This window comes from Aspergillus welwitschiae, assembly GCF_003344945.1.
Source record: "Aspergillus welwitschiae strain CBS 139.54b unplaced genomic scaffold BDQ94scaffold_14, whole genome shotgun sequence".
Classification (NCBI taxonomy): Eukaryota; Fungi; Ascomycota; class Eurotiomycetes; order Eurotiales; family Aspergillaceae; genus Aspergillus; species Aspergillus welwitschiae.
In genome coordinates this window covers 733883-750829 of record NW_020798708.1, presented here as the reverse complement: position 1 = coordinate 750829, position 16947 = coordinate 733883, and the positions used below count along the sequence as shown (strand labels likewise).

General features: G+C 49.2%; 5 protein-coding genes and 2 non-coding genes across 7 annotated transcripts; 5 read left to right on the top strand and 2 right to left on the bottom strand.

The window, feature by feature from the left end:
• Positions 1–562: 562 nt before the first annotated feature.
• Positions 563–4852, bottom strand: BDQ94DRAFT_178482 (putative nicotinamide nucleotide transhydrogenase; the record flags this gene model as incomplete). Its single annotated transcript, XM_026773139.1, has 19 exons — positions 563–724; positions 771–845; positions 893–1081; positions 1126–1294; positions 1339–1485; positions 1535–1668; positions 1713–1967; positions 2011–2181; positions 2227–2292; positions 2351–2389; positions 2433–2573; positions 2626–2778; positions 2830–3285; positions 3332–3449; positions 3501–3761; positions 3819–3870; positions 3988–4077; positions 4129–4690; positions 4756–4852. The coding sequence occupies 19 exons, from the start codon at positions 4850–4852 to the stop codon at positions 693–695; spliced, it is 3207 nt and encodes a 1068-aa protein (XP_026627016.1). The 3' UTR covers positions 563–692.
• Positions 4853–6992: 2140 nt separating this feature from the next.
• BDQ94DRAFT_143055 (putative amino acid permease) lies at positions 6993–9984 on the top strand. Its single transcript, XM_026766150.1, has 11 exons — positions 6993–7297; positions 7349–7573; positions 7651–7671; positions 7727–7775; positions 7837–7912; positions 7961–8186; positions 8239–8359; positions 8427–8770; positions 8828–8950; positions 9012–9414; positions 9492–9984. Exons 2-11 carry the CDS (start codon positions 7457–7459, stop codon positions 9701–9703), a joined length of 1692 nt encoding a protein of 563 aa, XP_026627015.1. The 5' UTR covers positions 6993–7297; positions 7349–7456; the 3' UTR covers positions 9704–9984.
• A 49-nt stretch (positions 9985–10033) lies between these two features.
• BDQ94DRAFT_28385 (Zn(II)2Cys6 transcription factor) lies at positions 10034–12469 on the bottom strand. Its single transcript, XM_026775406.1, has 3 exons — positions 11491–12469; positions 10634–11437; positions 10034–10579 (listed from the first exon to the last, which is right to left on the bottom strand). The coding sequence occupies exons 1-3, from the start codon at positions 12286–12288 to the stop codon at positions 10466–10468; spliced, it is 1716 nt and encodes a 571-aa protein (XP_026627014.1). The 5' UTR covers positions 12289–12469; the 3' UTR covers positions 10034–10465.
• A 1098-nt stretch (positions 12470–13567) lies between these two features.
• BDQ94DRAFT_28370 (uncharacterized protein) lies at positions 13568–14147 on the top strand. Its single transcript, XM_026775405.1, has one exon. It carries the CDS (start codon positions 13729–13731, stop codon positions 14032–14034), a length of 306 nt encoding a protein of 101 aa, XP_026627013.1. The 5' UTR covers positions 13568–13728; the 3' UTR covers positions 14035–14147.
• A 1636-nt stretch (positions 14148–15783) lies between these two features.
• Positions 15784–15863, top strand: BDQ94DRAFT_t133. Its single transcript has one exon. It is a non-coding gene; the product is annotated as a tRNA-Pro (tRNA).
• Positions 15864–16050: 187 nt separating this feature from the next.
• On the top strand, positions 16051–16130 carry BDQ94DRAFT_t134. Its single transcript has one exon. It is a non-coding gene; the product is annotated as a tRNA-Pro (tRNA).
• A 219-nt stretch (positions 16131–16349) lies between these two features.
• Positions 16350–16880, top strand: BDQ94DRAFT_143048 (uncharacterized protein). The gene has a single exon (XM_026766149.1). The coding sequence runs from the start codon at positions 16453–16455 to the stop codon at positions 16690–16692; it is 240 nt and encodes a 79-aa protein (XP_026627012.1). The 5' UTR covers positions 16350–16452; the 3' UTR covers positions 16693–16880.
• Positions 16881–16947: the final 67 nt, after the last annotated feature.

Sequence of the window (16947 nt, the reverse complement as noted above, 5' to 3'; positions counted from 1 at the left end):
GTCGTGGTCATGGCGGCCGTGGTGGCCGCGGGGCGAGAAGACATCGCAACAGATGTTTCTGTGGGCTTTTGCGTGGTTTGCGGGCATTTATCAAAGAATGCCGTTTCTTGCTCGGTATGGAGGCGTTGGCAAGTTTTAGTTATCAGATGCGTGGGAATATTGCATCTACACGATGCCTCTATAGCAGCTTCAACCCGAGGTCATAAATGGAAACGTGACTTCAATAGAAAAGGATAAATGGGACCAGAATGTATACTAAGAGCGCCCACAGGCTGGTCGTAGTATATAATGGTGTCTATCATTCCCCTGTTTACCGCGATTATTATGTATGGGAATGCGAGGTCGCACATCTTAGCAGTTGCTGGCTCATTGACCACAGAAAGCTAACGATAGGGAAAGACCTTGTCTATGAAAGTGTTCTAGATATTAATGGAGCTAAAGGGAAGGCATCCGTAAATATCCAGAGAGGTTCGAAAGGACGCTGGCCTGACCTTACAAGTCTTAGTACTGTTTTGGGCCTACTTAAAAATAAGGGGATGCGTGACAATGTGCAGCTTTATACCTGAGAATTGGCCTTGTATTTGCTCATATCGAATGTATTATGGACTCGAATATAACTAGAAGCATACCAAATTATCCAACGTTCCTCCAATGTGCGACTTGAACGAATAAATCCAAGAAACTAGTAGCAACTATTTACGCGCTTCGAGGGCAGATGTGATAGCTGCAACACGTTAGCTTTGTCCTCATACATTAGCAGGGTAGCTCACCATCGCAAGAGGTCTTGGCATCTCCAAAAAGCATCCTCGTTCCAGGCATGTAGAACATCGGATTCGGGACGTCGGCTGTTTAATTAGCACTCGCTCACCCACCATGTGTCAAAACAACTCACCGTATCCGCTGGACATGCTGCGCTTCATCACAACAACCTCCTTGCTCTTCCACGCATGTAGCACGGGCATACCTGAGATCGGCGAGTCAGGCTCCAGGGCGATTGGATTGACCGTGTCATTTGCACCGATGACGAGGGTTACGTCAGTATCCGGAAAGTCATCGTTAATCTCATCCATTTCGAGAACGACTAATCTGATTAGCCTTGTCAAGATGCTCGGGCGTTGTGCCTACTGTCATAAGGAACAGATGCCTCTGCCAAAAGGACGTTGCATTGACCCGGCATCCTGCCTGCAACAGGATGAATGGCAAATCGCACGGTGACACCTTTGGCACGCAGCATGCGCACAATCTCGGCCAGTGCATACTGCGCCTTCGCCACAGCCATGCCATATCCAACGACCTATACCCGTTAGCCATGTCCATCACTTCGGAGCTCCTACGTACTATTATGACGCTTTCTGCATTTGACAATGCTTCCACCGTATCGTCGACAGTTGCCTGGACTACCTCGCCTTCGATCTTCTTTGCTTGTTGAGGAGCTGCAATGCCACCGAACAGGACGTTGGTAAGGGAGCGGTTCATAGCGACGCACTGACGTAATTAGAATTTTCCGAGCAAGCTTTGAATCAAGAACACCTACCATGATGTAGGACAGAATTGAACCGCTGACTCCAATCAAAGAGCCTACACTGGTGAGAAGGGGGTTATTGAGCATAAAACCTTCGGCAACCAGAGCAAATCCAGAGTATGCATTCAAAACGGTGATCACCACAGCTGTGCTGGTCAGCAAGGCACGGCATGGAGTGTCGAGCACTTACGCATATCAGCTCCACCAATGGCAGCGGTCGTAGTATAGCCTTTCAAAAAACTGAGCAGGGTATTTGCGCCTAAGCATGTCGCTGCAATTGCTGGGGATCCAGGTGCCATGGTGACAAAGGCTCCCATCGTGGCCACATTACTTCCAAGCAGACTTGTGTTGATCAAGTGTCTACCAGGTAGTAACATAGGCCGTGATGATATACGTCCTGCAAGCTTCAGGAAAGCCACAATAGAGCCAGTAAAGGTAACACCGCCTACTCTCGTTAGGAAGGTCCCAATCACGTAGGATACACGTACCAATTAGAACACCCAGATATGCCGTCACCATGTGCAATGTCGATACGTGAGAAATGTCAGCCACTACACTCCCTATGCTTGTAAGGACGGCCGCGAGCCCAACCACAGAATGGAGAGCAGCAACAGTCTGAGGGAGTCCAGTTGGTGTGATTCGTCGTCCTATCAGTGCTCCTATTGGCCTGTTAGGAGAGCCCACCAAATGATTTGTCTACATACCAGCGACAGAGCCTAAGCCAGCCACCGCGCCGAATTGGGTTAAGACTTCAGGCGAGAACCCTACAGCTGCCAGAGAAGCAATAATTCCAGCGGCGACTCCAAGTATTCCCAAGAATATTTCCACGCCTAGCAGTTTGCTGGGAAGCAAGACCCGAGATCGAGGCTACGAACATTAGCAATGGAATTATCAGCACGAAAACACTTACCAATACAGAGGACACTGCTGACAAGATAACCTGCTTGTACAAGCCCCGCCATTCCAGTGCTGGCAGCAGCAAGGAAGCCCCCGCCAAACAGCACAGCTGGGATAGCATAAAGCCAAGGGTATTCAGGCGGATCAGTCGGACCTGGACATGGTATGAGCGAATATCCTTTGAAATTATGTGCACCAACACTAACGCTTGAACATGTCCAACATGCGTTTGGTGATCACAAATCCACCTGATACATTCATGAATGCTAGTAGAACTGAAGTAGCACCCAGGGCTTCGGGTATCGTGCTGGGTACGTAGCCTCCGCCCATTATGAAGAAACCGCCGATTCCGACCATACCTTTGACAGTCAGCATTGATTGAACAGTAAATTGATATATAACCTACTCACCAGAAATCGCATTGGTAACGCTCATTAAGGGGGAATGAAGAGCCGGCGCAACACCCCACACTGCACGATAGCCGACCAGGCCAGCAAGACCAAATGTCAACATGTTGCTCATGAAAACAGGTCCTGTAGCCTTTCCCAGAGCAAGAGCAGTCCCCATGCCAGCAGTAGTGGTCGCAACATCACGCGTAGCTTTTTTCCAAGGCGATAGTGCCAATTCTGCTTGTTCTTTGGCAGGCGTAGGGATCTCTTGCTTAGGTGCAGGAGGTGGTACTGGCCGTGGGGCTGGCGGGATTATCTTTCCATCGTGTGTAACAATAGAACCGCGAACGACTTCATCCATCAGATCAATGCCGAAGGATTTCTCTTGGGGAGACATAGATAGGAGGAATTTGATAATGTTGTTCGAATACAATGTAGATGATTGGGTGGGGAGGCGTGATGGTAAGTCAGTATATCCTAAAACTATCAGTCCTGTATCTGTGAGTATTTGGAAGCAGCATACCGATAACCGTCACGTCTTCAAACTTAGACAATCCGCCAGGAACAGTTGCTTCGCAGTTCCCACCTGCTTCCGCGGCAAGATCGACGATGACAGATCCGGGTTTCATGGCAGCAACCATCTAGAATGGTGAGTGGCTTTTGATGCATTTTGGGCTGTGGTTCTTGCCTACCTCTTTCGTTATGAGCTTAGGTGCAGGCCTTCCAGGAATGAGAGCAGTGGTGATAATGATATCCACTTCCCGACATTGTTCCATGAAAAGCTTCATCTCCGCTTCGATAAATTCCTTCGACATCTCTTTGGCATATCCGCCCTGGCCTGAGCCCTCCTCTTGGATGTCTACCTCTATAAACTCGGCACCTAGGGACTGAACTTGTTCACGAGCAGCAGAACGGGTATCAAAGCCTCTAACAATAGCTCCCAAGCGACGAGCCTAGATGATGCACGTTAACGATATCCTCCAGTGTCGATGCGGTGACATAAGACCTACGGATGCGATTGCGCTCAAACCAGCCACGCCAGCTCCAATAACCAGAACTTTGCTAGGGGGGATCTAGAGCTTTTCAGTAACACAACCAATCATGTCAAAAAGAAAATCTAACCTTTCTAATTGGCATATTGTTAGTAGATCTGTATGAGACGTGTAAGAACTCACTTACCCAGCGGCAGTAACCTGGCCCGTCAGAAACCGGCCGAAGTGATTGGATGCTTCCAAAACAGCTTTATACCCAGCAATATTAGCCATAGAGCTATCGCGAGGTGGTCAGTATCGCGCGCTATCTATTACGAGTGGCGCATACCTAAGAGCATCGTATGTTTGTGCGCGAGATATTCTTGGTATCATGTCCATGGCAAAAGATGTGACGCCACGCGAAGCAAGTCTCTCGACCAATGGCTTGCTTTGGGCCGGGTACAGGAACGAAATGATCGTGCTTCCCTGGCGAAGTGCTCCGATTTCGTCGATGGAACCTTGCTGCTGAGGACTGCGGACCTTCAAGATGATGTTGCTCTGAGACCATATGGAATCCCGATCGACTAGTGTTGCTCCAGCTTGTTCGTACACTTGATCGTGTAACTTTGCTTCCTCTCCAGCACCGCGTTCAACCAGCACTCGCGAGAATCCTTTCTTGAGCAACAGGGAGACATTCTGAGGCGTCACGGCAACACGACGTTCGTTCGGGTACGTTTCACGAGGCACGCCAACGGTCAAGGCAGAATAAGGTACGACGGGGACGGGCGTTGATGCGGATGCAGCGGTAGCGTACCTTCTGCGTTTCTGAGACGACCTTGAAAGCGGCAGCTGTTCAACGCAGTTGTATCGGGTGGCTAACAATGGCGTTCCAACGCATCGCAGTTGCACCACTATTGAAGTGATGGCGGTTAGAAAGCTCTGGGACCCATTATCGATCAGGTTGGCAAACACTCACAAGTGGTCTCAACGATAGAGCGTGATTCCCGTGGATAGGCTCCAGGAACTGCTCGGCATGGCAACAGCGCCGAGCGCAGAAACAGCGGTACACCCATAATGGACCTCGGCAGCTAACGCAAGGCGGCTCTAATGATAGAAGCTATTTCCACAGAAGCCTTCATTCCACTTTCAATGCTGCAAAGGTCGCGGAAAGGGGCGTCTGGGCCACATGGGTGGTGTGACAGGAAGGGCAGGCTGGGGAAGGACAGCAGGAAGGCGGGTTGTCGTTTCGATCTGCAAACACATTCATTCAAGTACGTTAGTGAATTCAGATATCGGTTGAAGAGTGCAGGCGCGTACAGCTATATGGGGAAAGCTCCTGATTCATGATTCAATCAGGAGAGAGATTGATCGTTGCGGGGAGGTCACCGTCGCGCAAGGGATGGCGGGAACACTACAAGTCATTTCTCCACGAGTCTAAACTTGGCGTCAAGGAAGGATGACTCCGGTGACCGGAATTCACCTCCATAGGATTAAAGGACGAGATAATAGTAGTCGTAGCTGTGGGTGATGTGACCAAAGACTTGCAGGAAATGAGGGGAAGCCGCGCGGGGAAGACCCATTGACTGGCCATCGGCTTCGCGGAGCCTGAGCTGTCACTCCCGCTTGGCATCAGGCATCGTCCAGGATCCATCGCTTGTTCGGCTACCATCAAAGCACTTTTTTCCAATGGGTTTATGCTAACATCGACTGCATGAATAGCGTTTTAACCTGCCGCTTCTATAACCACGTATCCAGTACCTCCCAGGAGAGTTTTCATATCAACCTGATCCGGGTTACCCGTGCTGCAACGCACTCGTGAATGATGGGGATCTACATTAAAGACTCTAACTTATCCCGACACAATTGGACTACTTACTATTTAACCGGGTCGGACAAGCTGTGCTCTCCTACTTCTACGATCCTGGCCCAACCGCAACCGGATGTAACGCCGTCTAGGCGCTGCATCGGAGATAATTGTACATATCATGCAGAGCACCCTTCTGGAATACATATCTCTGTCTCGTGTGACGAGCCATCCTTCGGAGATTGTGAATCAGAGCAACTGTCCAGCCATAACCCTGTCCGGTGGAGATCTCTGACCACTCATTGAGAAAGTGGCAGTGAATTTGGCTCATTGTTGCATGCGAGCTCTTGGATTGGCCAGGCAGGGTAACTGGCGATTAAATTTTTGCCGACTTCTTTGTTCGCGTAGAAACCTCCACCATCATATGCTTGTGGGTGTAAACTGCAGCTTGAAACATCGAAGAGTACGCGAACACTTATCCGTTCTTTATAGAAGACCTGAGCCACATTTCCCCGCTCAAGACTCAGTGACCTCAAATATCAATGCGGTAATAATCATTTTTCAGCACAGCAACCCATCAACCAAATTTTTTAACGAATGCAGAGGGACCATGTCTCCGCAAATCGGATGATTGACAGTCCACGTGAATGATAATTCCAGCGAGACTCGGGCTGCCGGGGCGGAGGATAGGACCGTGCTATGCAGCGTAACATACGATCCTTGCGGGTAATGCAAAATAGAACACACTGGTCCTAGCTGAGAAGTATTCCCGGCATTTATACTGATAGGATAAGATCTTTGATAAGTAGTCGATATGAAGTTGATCCATGCAGTCACGTGCATAGTCTTCCAGATGCGGCTGCCTGAGGCCATACATGACTTATCTCCTGCTAATCTGGAGGGAGGTTCTCGTTGATTACTGTCCAAGACTACTAGCCATCGCAAAATGACTATAGACTAGCAGTCATTGTTGGATTCACAATTGGTTGAATTGACCTCGAATCGATGGCGAGATCCAGGTCTTGGTGATGGCCGGCTCCTCGCACGGCTTTTTATCCCGCTCCACTCATGGTGGGGCATGGGAATAATCATGATGATGCGATTGACATTCTCTCAACCGGTTTAATGTAATCTCTGTCTTATGTGCCCCAGAAGGACGCCCAGGATATCTTGTGAATCGTTAATATCCACCGATTAGTTCGATCGATAACATGATGGACAATTTCATGCATGCATCCACGCGTTGACCCCAACAGGCGATGGAGCGCGTAAAGGATCCGTCCACGGCCGAACGGGCTCAAGCAAACGTGGAACGGCTCCGCTGCGGTGATGCTACCAGAGCTAAATTTTTGCTTGGCTCCTTAAGGTACACTCTCTTGACCCACGGCGGTCGCATCCTTCCACCCACAGGCTCTGATTGGAATTTGCGCGCTCTTCCGGCCTCGCTAGTGGAGCGCAAAAGTGAGCTTCAACAATTCTTCTTTCCCTCACCGTTGGCTCTTGCGGAGCAGACATCTCCGGTCAAATCCCAACTATCCCGTCACTAGATTGAAGAGAAGTCAAGGGAATTGGATAAGTGTATATCTTTGCTAAACTGGGGAGTGTTGGTGACATCTTGACTCATTAAACCGGGAGCACGAATGCTTTAGCTTATCCACTAGGCTATTTTGGTTCCTTTTTTTTTTCCTTGCTGTCTTGCGCCTTACAGAGTGGGGTTAGCAGGTTCCTGATCATCTATCATCAATTTTCAGCTGACTTACGACAGAGGCATCTTCACTTAACTTCCTCACTTTCATCCTATTCTATCTGCACGCTCACTGGACGTGGACCTTTGAGCCTCTGATCACTGGCCTTGGTTTCCAGAACGGCAGTCATGGCTCCATCACCTCACCAACAACACTCGCAGCTCGTCGTCGACCCTGACACTGTTCCGGTTGGGGGAGAAGAGGTCAGGAGCCAGGCAGAGTCCCGAGAAGATGCAAAGCTATTGGTATGTTTATCAGTGGCAATCCTTTCAGCGATCAAGTGTCGGTATCGAATAAGTAATCGCTGATATACTACCAACAGAAATCGATGGGCTATAAGCCAGTGAGTCAGCCTCAGCAAACCTATTGCATGCAGGTTTGTCTAACCATACTTATAGGTCCTTCACAGGACATACACACTGCTTGAAAACTTCTCCACGACATTCGGTAAATGAAATGATCACGGTGGATTCTAGCTCCATGAACGTAGCTAACCTCACATGATTAGCTGCTCTTTACTTCGTTGGAGGTGTGCGCGTCACTTATAGTACCGGTATCGCAGCAGGTGGTAATCTGGCTTACTGGTAGGTCTTATCATCAACTATACGATGATAGATTCTCATTTTGTGTAGGACGAGTTATCTGGTCACGTTGGTTTTCACATACATCACCGCTGCCGTTATCGCGGAAGTATGCTCTGCCTCGCCCTCCGCGGGCTCTATCTACTTGTGGGCCGCGGAGTCTGGAGGCCCTCGCTTTGGAAGGCTACTCGGATTTGTTGTTGCTTGGTGGAGTACTACTGCCTGGACGACCTTCTGTGCTAGCAACACCCAATCTGCTGTCAATTACATGCTCTCCGTGAGTGTCCCTTCAAAGAATAATCAAGATGGATTACTTATCTGGACTATAGGAATTGACGGTCTTCGACGTCGACTTCCCAAAAGACACATCCAGTGTCAAGTTCCGTGCTGTCCAATGGATTTGCACAGAGATTTTGCTAGCATTGGCCGCACTCCTCAACTACCTGCCGCGTATGTTCAGCCCCGAAACTGATTGCGCCTATCCTGTCTCTGTTCAGCTTTGCTTATAGTCCTCCAGCTAGGTTCTTCAGATGGGTGTTCTACTTCTCGTCCTTCATCGTCATGTTGGACTTCTTTCTCAATGTCATCTGGCTGCCGATTGGCGCTGCCAATACATGGGGTTTCCGTACGGCTGAGGAGGCTTTCATGTCCACCTACAACGCCACAGGTGCCCCTGCAGGCTGGAACTGGTGTCTTTCCTACCTCGCCACTGCGGGTATCCTGATCGGTTTTGACGCCTCCGGTCATGTTGCAGAAGAGACCAAGCATGCTTCGGTGACGGCAGCACGTGGTATCTTCTGGAGTACCGTCGTCAGTGGCATTGGTGGACTAGCAACTATCATTTTGTTCCTCTTCTGTGCAGTGAGTTCCGCACCTCCACATAACGATTACCCAACAATCAAATACTTACGTGACCAGCCCGACAACGACACTCTCATGTCCTTCGGCTCCCCCCAGCCTTTCGTGCCCCTCTATGCCGTCGTTCTCGGCAAAGGAGGTCATGTTTTCATGAACGTCATCTGCATAGTTGCATTGTGGCTCGTAAGTTCACCTTCCAACAGCTCCTTCACCCATGTATACACAATACTAAACCACCTTACAGAACACAGCGATCGCCATCGTCGCCGCCTCCCGCCTAGTCTTCGCCGTCGCTCGCGACGGTGTCCTCCCATTCTCCAGCTGGGTCTCCAAAGTCCACAACGGCCAGCCCCGCAATGCCGTCATCGTAGTCTGGGGTGTCTCAGCACTCATCAGCTGCACGCTCCTACCCTCCGATGTTGCTTTCACATCTCTAGTCTCAGCCGCCGGTGTTCCTAGCGCCGCCGCATACGGTCTCATCTGTCTAGGCCGACTCCTCTGCACCCCGAAACGCTTCCCAAAGCCAGAGTGGAGTCTAGGACGCCTAAGCAAGCCGTTCCAATTCATCGGTGTCTTCTGGAACGGCTGGGTGGTAGCTGTGCTATTCTCACCTTACGAATTCCCCGTGACGGGTGCTAATCTAAACTGTAAGACCATTCCCCCTCCCCCACTTCCAACACGATATGTTCTAAAACTTCTGCTTACTTACTCTCCTCCTAACCAGACGCCCCGATCATCATGGCCGGTGTGACCATCTTCGCCCTAATCTCTTACTTCGTCACCCCCGAAAGCGCCTGGTTGCCTATTGACCGCATCTCGCATTTCATCGACAGTAAGGGTGCTGATGTGCACGAATCCGTTGAGGAAGTTGGTAGTGGTGATAATCATCGTCAGCCTGAGGCGACAACGTCTTCCTCAGGGAGGGAGGAGAACTGAGACTATCATCACGAGGCGTGCCTCGCAGTAATTTTTCTGTTGTATTTTACGGTTGGTGGTTGTCGTTGTGATGCTGCTTTTGCGGTTTGTTGATCGGTTGAGATGGTCGCTGACTGATGGATCGAGGGGAGGAAGGCAGGAAAGACTGAACTGCCTGCACCCTCCCTTCCTGATATGTATGGATGAAAAGTTTGCTTTGTATGTAGATATGATAGAACCTAGAAGGATTTGGTGGGGTTTAGGTATACCCAGAGACTTAATGTGATTTGCTTTCAGATGAATTGCATGTGCCTTGCACTATTACTCATAGGTTTAATACATGTGAAGTCATCGTGATATCAGATAGTAATTTTGTTCTATTTCAAGCAATGTGAAGAGCAGATAACTCTCACGGGTGTCAAGCCGTAGTTCTATATATGACTTTCAGTAAGCCCTTTCGGTATCTGTACAACAGTAATCCAACTCCCCCAGTAAGAGAAAAATAAATATAAACACAAATCGATCACCCATAACAGCAAGAATATTCAATCATTTGCAGGAGAAAGTCCCTCACGCTCCTCAAATTCAGATCTAAGGGTCCAGCCCAGCCGAACACCTTAGTTCCCCAATATAACGCCAGTATTACAACGACACTCGGACTCCGTGTTTTCCCCGTTCCGTGTAACTTATGCCCATAATAAATCGTCAGGTACCATATGAAGATGGCTCAGAGCGGCCGTGAATCGCAGTAAAGGTTGAAAGCGAGCCACGAAGTAGCTATGTTCAAGGGAGTAGGATAGAAGAGCGTATATCGTCCATGGTATCAATCCAGCCTTCTGGGAAAGCTCGCTGCTTAAACCACGCTTGTTCCAGTTCCTCGAGGGCCTTGTCAACGTTCTGCAAACCTGTTAGCATTCGTTCGATCATTGATGATATCCGTGTTTGACATACCTTGAACCCGAACCGCTGGAGATCAGTCATGGTCTGCCGCACAAATTTCTGCTCACTCAAGTTCCGTGATTCTCGGCCAGCTGTGAAGAGTGGCCATAGTACCGCCAATTGGCCCACGTCCTTGGCGAGCTTTCCGATCAACGCCAAAATTCGAGTAGCAAGCATGTCTAACAGCACCCTTTGAGGCTGTATATCAGGACGCCCCGCCGCTCCAACCCGATGTAGGAATATATTGGTGGCCTTCTCATATGCTTCGATACATCCGGCATACTCAAGGACATCGGGGTAGGGATATTGTTGCAAGCTCTCATCGTCTAGTTCGCCTAAAGTCTGCAGTGCCTGCGGTGCGTTCAGACGCCATTGCACCAGCCGCTGTAATAGCTCGTGATAAGCCAGGTCTTGTTGTTCGAAGGGCATCAGACCATCTTGTTTCGCTTTTCCAAAGGCACTGATGGCTGCTTGAATCTCCATCATAGCAGACCAACATTGGCGCAATTCCACGAGGTGGTGACTGTAAGCGGGTTGTTCGGCCGATAGGCTTGGTGTACCTAGATTGTATTCCCAGCCACCTCCGTGTGTTGTCCAGTAGCTGCCTTCCACCACGGTTCCCTCGCTGGTGGCACAGGCACCCGCAACGTCTAAGTATGAGAGCAGTGATACGAGGAAGGGTCGAAGTGGGTGATTGATTTCAGCGAGGCGCTTGGCTTCTTTGTCGGGGTCGTCATTGGGGGTGAAAAGTATTCGATAGATTTCTCGGGCACCCTTCAGATGGATAGCCCAATTGTGATGTTGAGAATCCATCATCTGATAAATTAGCAATGTGCTCTCTAGGCCCGAGTGAACAACAAGGGACTCACCTCAAACAGTGACAGTAGAAGGCAGGTGGCGAAATCAGTTAGCCGCACGGTGTGATTGGGGTCTGTATATCGGGTTCTGAATGACTTGACAACCTCGCCATAATTGCTCATGGCTTGTTGGAAGTGCTTGTTTCGCTGTTGTCCTCTGGATGTATTGGCAAGGTGCAACGCACCCATGGCTTGCATAGCGCTGGCCATTGACGTTGAGGATCGAGCGAGCTCAGGGAAGAATCTTCGGTAGGGGTTGATATTGTTCGAATTATCATAGATGAGGAGTAAAGTAGAGACCTGGTCAACGAAATGAGTGTAATACCGGCCTTCGACGCAGTCCAGAGACGACGACAAAAACTCGGCAGGAGAAATGGGTTCTTGGAAGCGATATTTGATAGGCTTCATGTCGGACACTGTCGTTGGAGACACAATTAAGGTTTCGAAGGACTCATTCTCGTCTCCTGCCGGTTCCTGCTTCACTTTATTGTCCCCTTCGATCTTGATCTTTTTGTCGCATTTCTTGGCAGTGGCGGGAGACGAATCCGCTTGCGGCGGTCCGTAGACTTTGAAGGTCATGCGACCTTGAGTGCCATCACACTCAAGACCCAGGCGTGTACAGTTTTTGCAGGATGGCGATGCTTCGTCGCAGCGGACGTGGCGTCGACGACATGTCGAACAGCCTGTAAATCCTCGGTGATGCCATCGACGGACCCGCTTTCTCTTCTCAGGCGCAGCGGCTGCGGAAAGCTGGGGTTGTGCGGGGGGAAGAGGCTTCCCCGGCGCACAAACCAACGTATGAACCTCCATGTGTAGGAGATAATGCTAGATACGAGTAGACGGTGTGGGGTAGCGACATGAAGGTGAGTGAGGGGCGGAGGTGTCCGACCAGATAAAATCGAGGTCAGACAGCGGATGTCGATATTATACCATCTAGCAGAAGCCAGTGGCGCAAGAAGAAAGAAGTCTCTGGAATCAGAATATCGATAGAGAAGATGAACGGGCGATGGAGCAAATCAATGGAAGCCGAAAGGGTGAGCGAGGAGTCGAAAAGGATGCCGAAGCACTGGCGATTAGTAGCCGTAGCAATAGGTAGTAATTAGTAGTTGAACGGAGAGCAGTGGTAGTGACCACTAGTTACTTAGTAAGTTAACTAGATGATGATCGGATTATTAAGTATGGGGGGGCAAATGAGGGAGAACCAAAAGAGCAGGCGGCGAGATACTGGAGCCAGTGGGGCTCCAGACGGTCGGGCATTTGGAAATTTGGGGGAAAAAGAGAGAGGATGGGAAGAAGGGGGGAGGAAAAGGCGAACTGAACTGAACACTTTCGCGGCTGATCGAAAGATAGTCCTGGCCTAGCCATCCCACTCCTCTTTTGCAGATCAGATCATCCACCACATCCTCCTGTTCGGTGTAGCTACAATCTACGCCACGAGAGAAGTTCCCTCGAGACAATACTACTTTTCTTGTCAAACAACCCATCAGTATCCCGGTGTAAAGGATATCCCCCTCGTCTGTTTCAATTACGGGTGAGCGCAATAAACGACGGGCGCTGCTGATCGACCCTAGTGGTGGATCATATTTACTCTCTAGCCCTCCGTGCTGCGGTGCCTACTGCACTTCCTGTCTAATGATCTGATTTCCTTCGGTACCTCTCTAGCTAGCCTAACTGGTCTGGCGGCAGGATAACCTTTTTTCTGCACAAGAAAATCCCGCATCGACGGCCGTCCAATTGCGAAGAGCAACTGTATGGTACCTCGAAACCTTCCGAGCGATTCCTGCATCGAGTGGCCTTCCTCGTCTTCCAGATCCCCACTCGATCCACTCACGATGATTGCAGTAGAGTGGAAGAGCCACGATGCAGCATGCGGAGGGGCCTGCTACTGGGCGAATCCCGTAGCCAGAATTCTCCGCCTTCCCCCCTGACCAGTGGCATTGGCATCTGATAATTAGTAGCGAAAGGGAATCGCTAGAGTGACCCGGCCCAAAAGGATTCGCCCAGGAGCCACTAACTCCCGACTATCTCGGTTGCCAAGCACCTGAATGGAACCTTCTCGCCTGCCACTTTACCGGTTCCAGCGGCCTCCTCGTGCCTTTTCATTCGAGACCGTACATAAGTATGTAGCCTGGGGATACCATTTCAGTATCTTCCCCCCTGCCATAAGGATTCCGTGGTAAGCTCAATCAAGTTAATCCGGTTTGCAAAGGGGAAACATGATTGGGCGTGCTGCTGCTGGCCTGTCGAACCATGCAATGTCTCAGTTTGCTAGGCCTCTTCACTCGGTCAACAGGAAACGAACGCTCAACGCCCGTCGACTCCCGAGTGTACCTGCAAGTAGATGACCCCTTGAAAATCTCGTCTCCATGTGTGTGTGGAACGGGTGGTCCCGCACCCCATGAGCTACTGGCAGGCTGGCAGCGTCAAATGAAAATACGAAGAACAGTAGAGATGGCCCTGCACATCCGCTCACCAGTCAGCTCATTTTACACGCAGATCATTGGTGACGTTGCTAGAGGTCTGTGTGCCACTGGGAACCCAGATGATGGTCGATGAGAACCGGTCTGTCTGTGGAGTGGTTCTCCTGGGTCATGTTCCGTGGATCTGCCAAAATCGAGGAAACTGGATGGGATTTTCCCGACCATTCGCTTAGCTGTAACTTCCCACGTCTGCTGACGGTCTAGTCAGTCAACTTGGCAGATAATTTTTCCTCGCTGAAATATTTGGAACGTGTCTTGGTATTGCGATATGGCGCGGAGAGCTACTCCTTCAGGATAAACGATGTGTTGGACGGTTTCAGTTTCATGTCGCGGCGGGATTCCGAGCTCAGTAAACTCAAAGCTACGACGAAAGCTAGGCAACATGGAGGCAATCGGGAGTAGATCACCTCTCAAGCCCAGACCATTAACGAGCACGCACTCTGACAAAATGCACGAAAGGCTGTGTATCTGTGGGAGGTACCAAGCACATGCACGGTTGACAGGCCAAAGTACCTACTGATTAAGCAACTATGCACACTCTAGTCAATCTGTTCCTGATTACACTGGTAGACATTGCAACTCTGTAATCACGCAACCTTGACAGTGACATGAAATTGATGGGCGAACAGCTGAGTGCGATTATCATGCGATGTTCGCATTGTCATGCCCAAACAGGTGGTCGGCCACTGCGCCATTATTTGGGCAATATGGGATGAATGTCCATTTGTTGATATGGAAATATGAGTGGGGTGCCTAGCATAAGCGTCGCATTACACCGATGCTTCGACGCATGTTCTTAAGCCAATTACTGCTCTCAGGTAGGCAGATCTCATGCTGGTCGGATGGCTGTATGAGAATACCAGGTTGACCGTTTACATCTCTCGGCCGATTTATGAATGACATTTCAATTCATCCTGTACAATTTACGGTGCATATCCTCTACTTAATTGTCTGCTAAGTAGAAATGGCTTATATGTACAACTCCGTACATGTGGTGTTTCATTCATACGTGCAGTGGTGGAAGCTGACCGGTAACTGCCTACTATGCTGGTCTACTGATGAATCCTTGCTCCGTGGTATGATCCTTTAATATGATCTTGTGGATATTTGCCTTTGCTTATCAGGCGAGATAGCTTTAGTTGTTGCCGCATCGTACGCAAACTAACTTCAGGGTTTCGAGTGTCCGTGTCTTTTCTGGTCGATTTGGGGCATAGTGCTGATACTATATATTATTCCCGCAACAAATGTACATCGAAGCGCCCCAACGCCGTGACTAACAATCACTATACAAAAGCAGTGCGTCAATAGTGCTCCCAACGGTATTCTCATGCATCAAACTTAATAGTGACCACCGTCTTCTTTCACATCCCGTCTCCTTTTCGTCATCCATAAATAGCCGCGTGGCAAAACACCCAACCTTATCATACCCATACCATTGCTTCAACTTAATTTAAAACCTAGGACACGCTGTACCTGCCCTACCTGTATACGAGACGCCAAAAGAATAATCCAGGTCATGAGTAGCCATGGGACATGATGAAGCCAAGTGATCAGCTTGCCACAATGCCTTGAAGTCGGGATGGGTCGTACCGGCTAGACAACATTGCAGGGCGGTTGCCAAATGTTAACCTACTGGAAAAAAGTGAAATAGTACGGTCTCAACCGCCTATCACTATTTCCTCTGGGCGGAGATCTTGCAGACCATCGGCTGGTTAAATTCGATGTCAAACCTAATGGATAATCAATCTTACGCCATGCATAAAGTAACTCCAAGGCATTCCCGTCCACCATGAGTCCATCAAGACAAGCCGATTACATAACAACAGCCCGGATGGTCTAGTGGTATGATTCCTGCTTCGGGATTTGAAATGCAGGAGGTCCCGCGTTCGAATCGCGGTTCGGGCCCGTAATTTTTTATCTCGTTTATTCGTCCATTGTCACATGACTTTCCCCATGTGACTTCCGCTTGCAATTGCCCGTTTTGTGTGTTGACCACTCCTAACGCGACGGACAGATCTCTGTGGTAACCAATCTACGTGCTGGCACTTGTGTCTGCCTATGATACATGCTCAGCAATATGTTTCATAAGTTAGCCCGGATGGTCTAGTGGTATGATTCCTGCTTCGGGTCTTGAAATGCAGGAGGCCCCGCGTTCGAATCGCGGTTCGGGCCCTACTTTTTGCCTTTTGTTTTGCCTTCTCTCACATGCGACCTAGTTCGCCTACCCCTTTCCTTTGCCTACTCTCTCTCTCTCTCTCTCTCTTTCTCTCTGTCTCTCTCCCTTTTTTTTTTTTTTTTTTTTTTTTTTTTTTTTTTTCGGGATTTTTTTTTTCTTTTTGCTTCTCTCTGTCTCTCTTTTTTTTTTTTTTTTTGTCTTTTACAAGCTGATACCATTTCTTCAGTGCACTGCCACTCTGTGACAGATCCTCAATGAGAACATTATTAAGTAATCCAAACTTTATAACTAACTAACTATACTAGTTACCATCTTTGTATGATACTTGCATACAGGAGGCTAACCTACATTCGATTTACATGTACCTTGCTGGCCAACAATCATGCATGTAACCTTCATCTTGCTTACTTAGTAGATCTATATATGGTGTTTACGGTCATGATTCCCCCAAGAAAGCTCACATATTCGTCCTCACTTGCTGCTGTCTACCAATCCTACCATTTCGTGTACCAGAGCACCGTGGCATCACCATACCATGTCTTGCTTCCAGGTGCGTGAAAATAGTGTAAAGGAACCTAAATCGGAGTAGTATAAGCTTTTTACATGCAAGTAGTAGAAGGTGCCAAGATGATCAGAACACTAACTATTCTAGACTAGTCCCGAGTATGACCTTGGCCTGTCTAGAGAGAAGATGGCAACATATCTAAACTTTCCATGATCTACTAAGAGCTCCGCCACGATTATCTTCATGTAGGCCTACCCAGGTAAGCACTACGTTCGTGTTCGTGTTGCTTTAAAATTACCTCGAAGAGA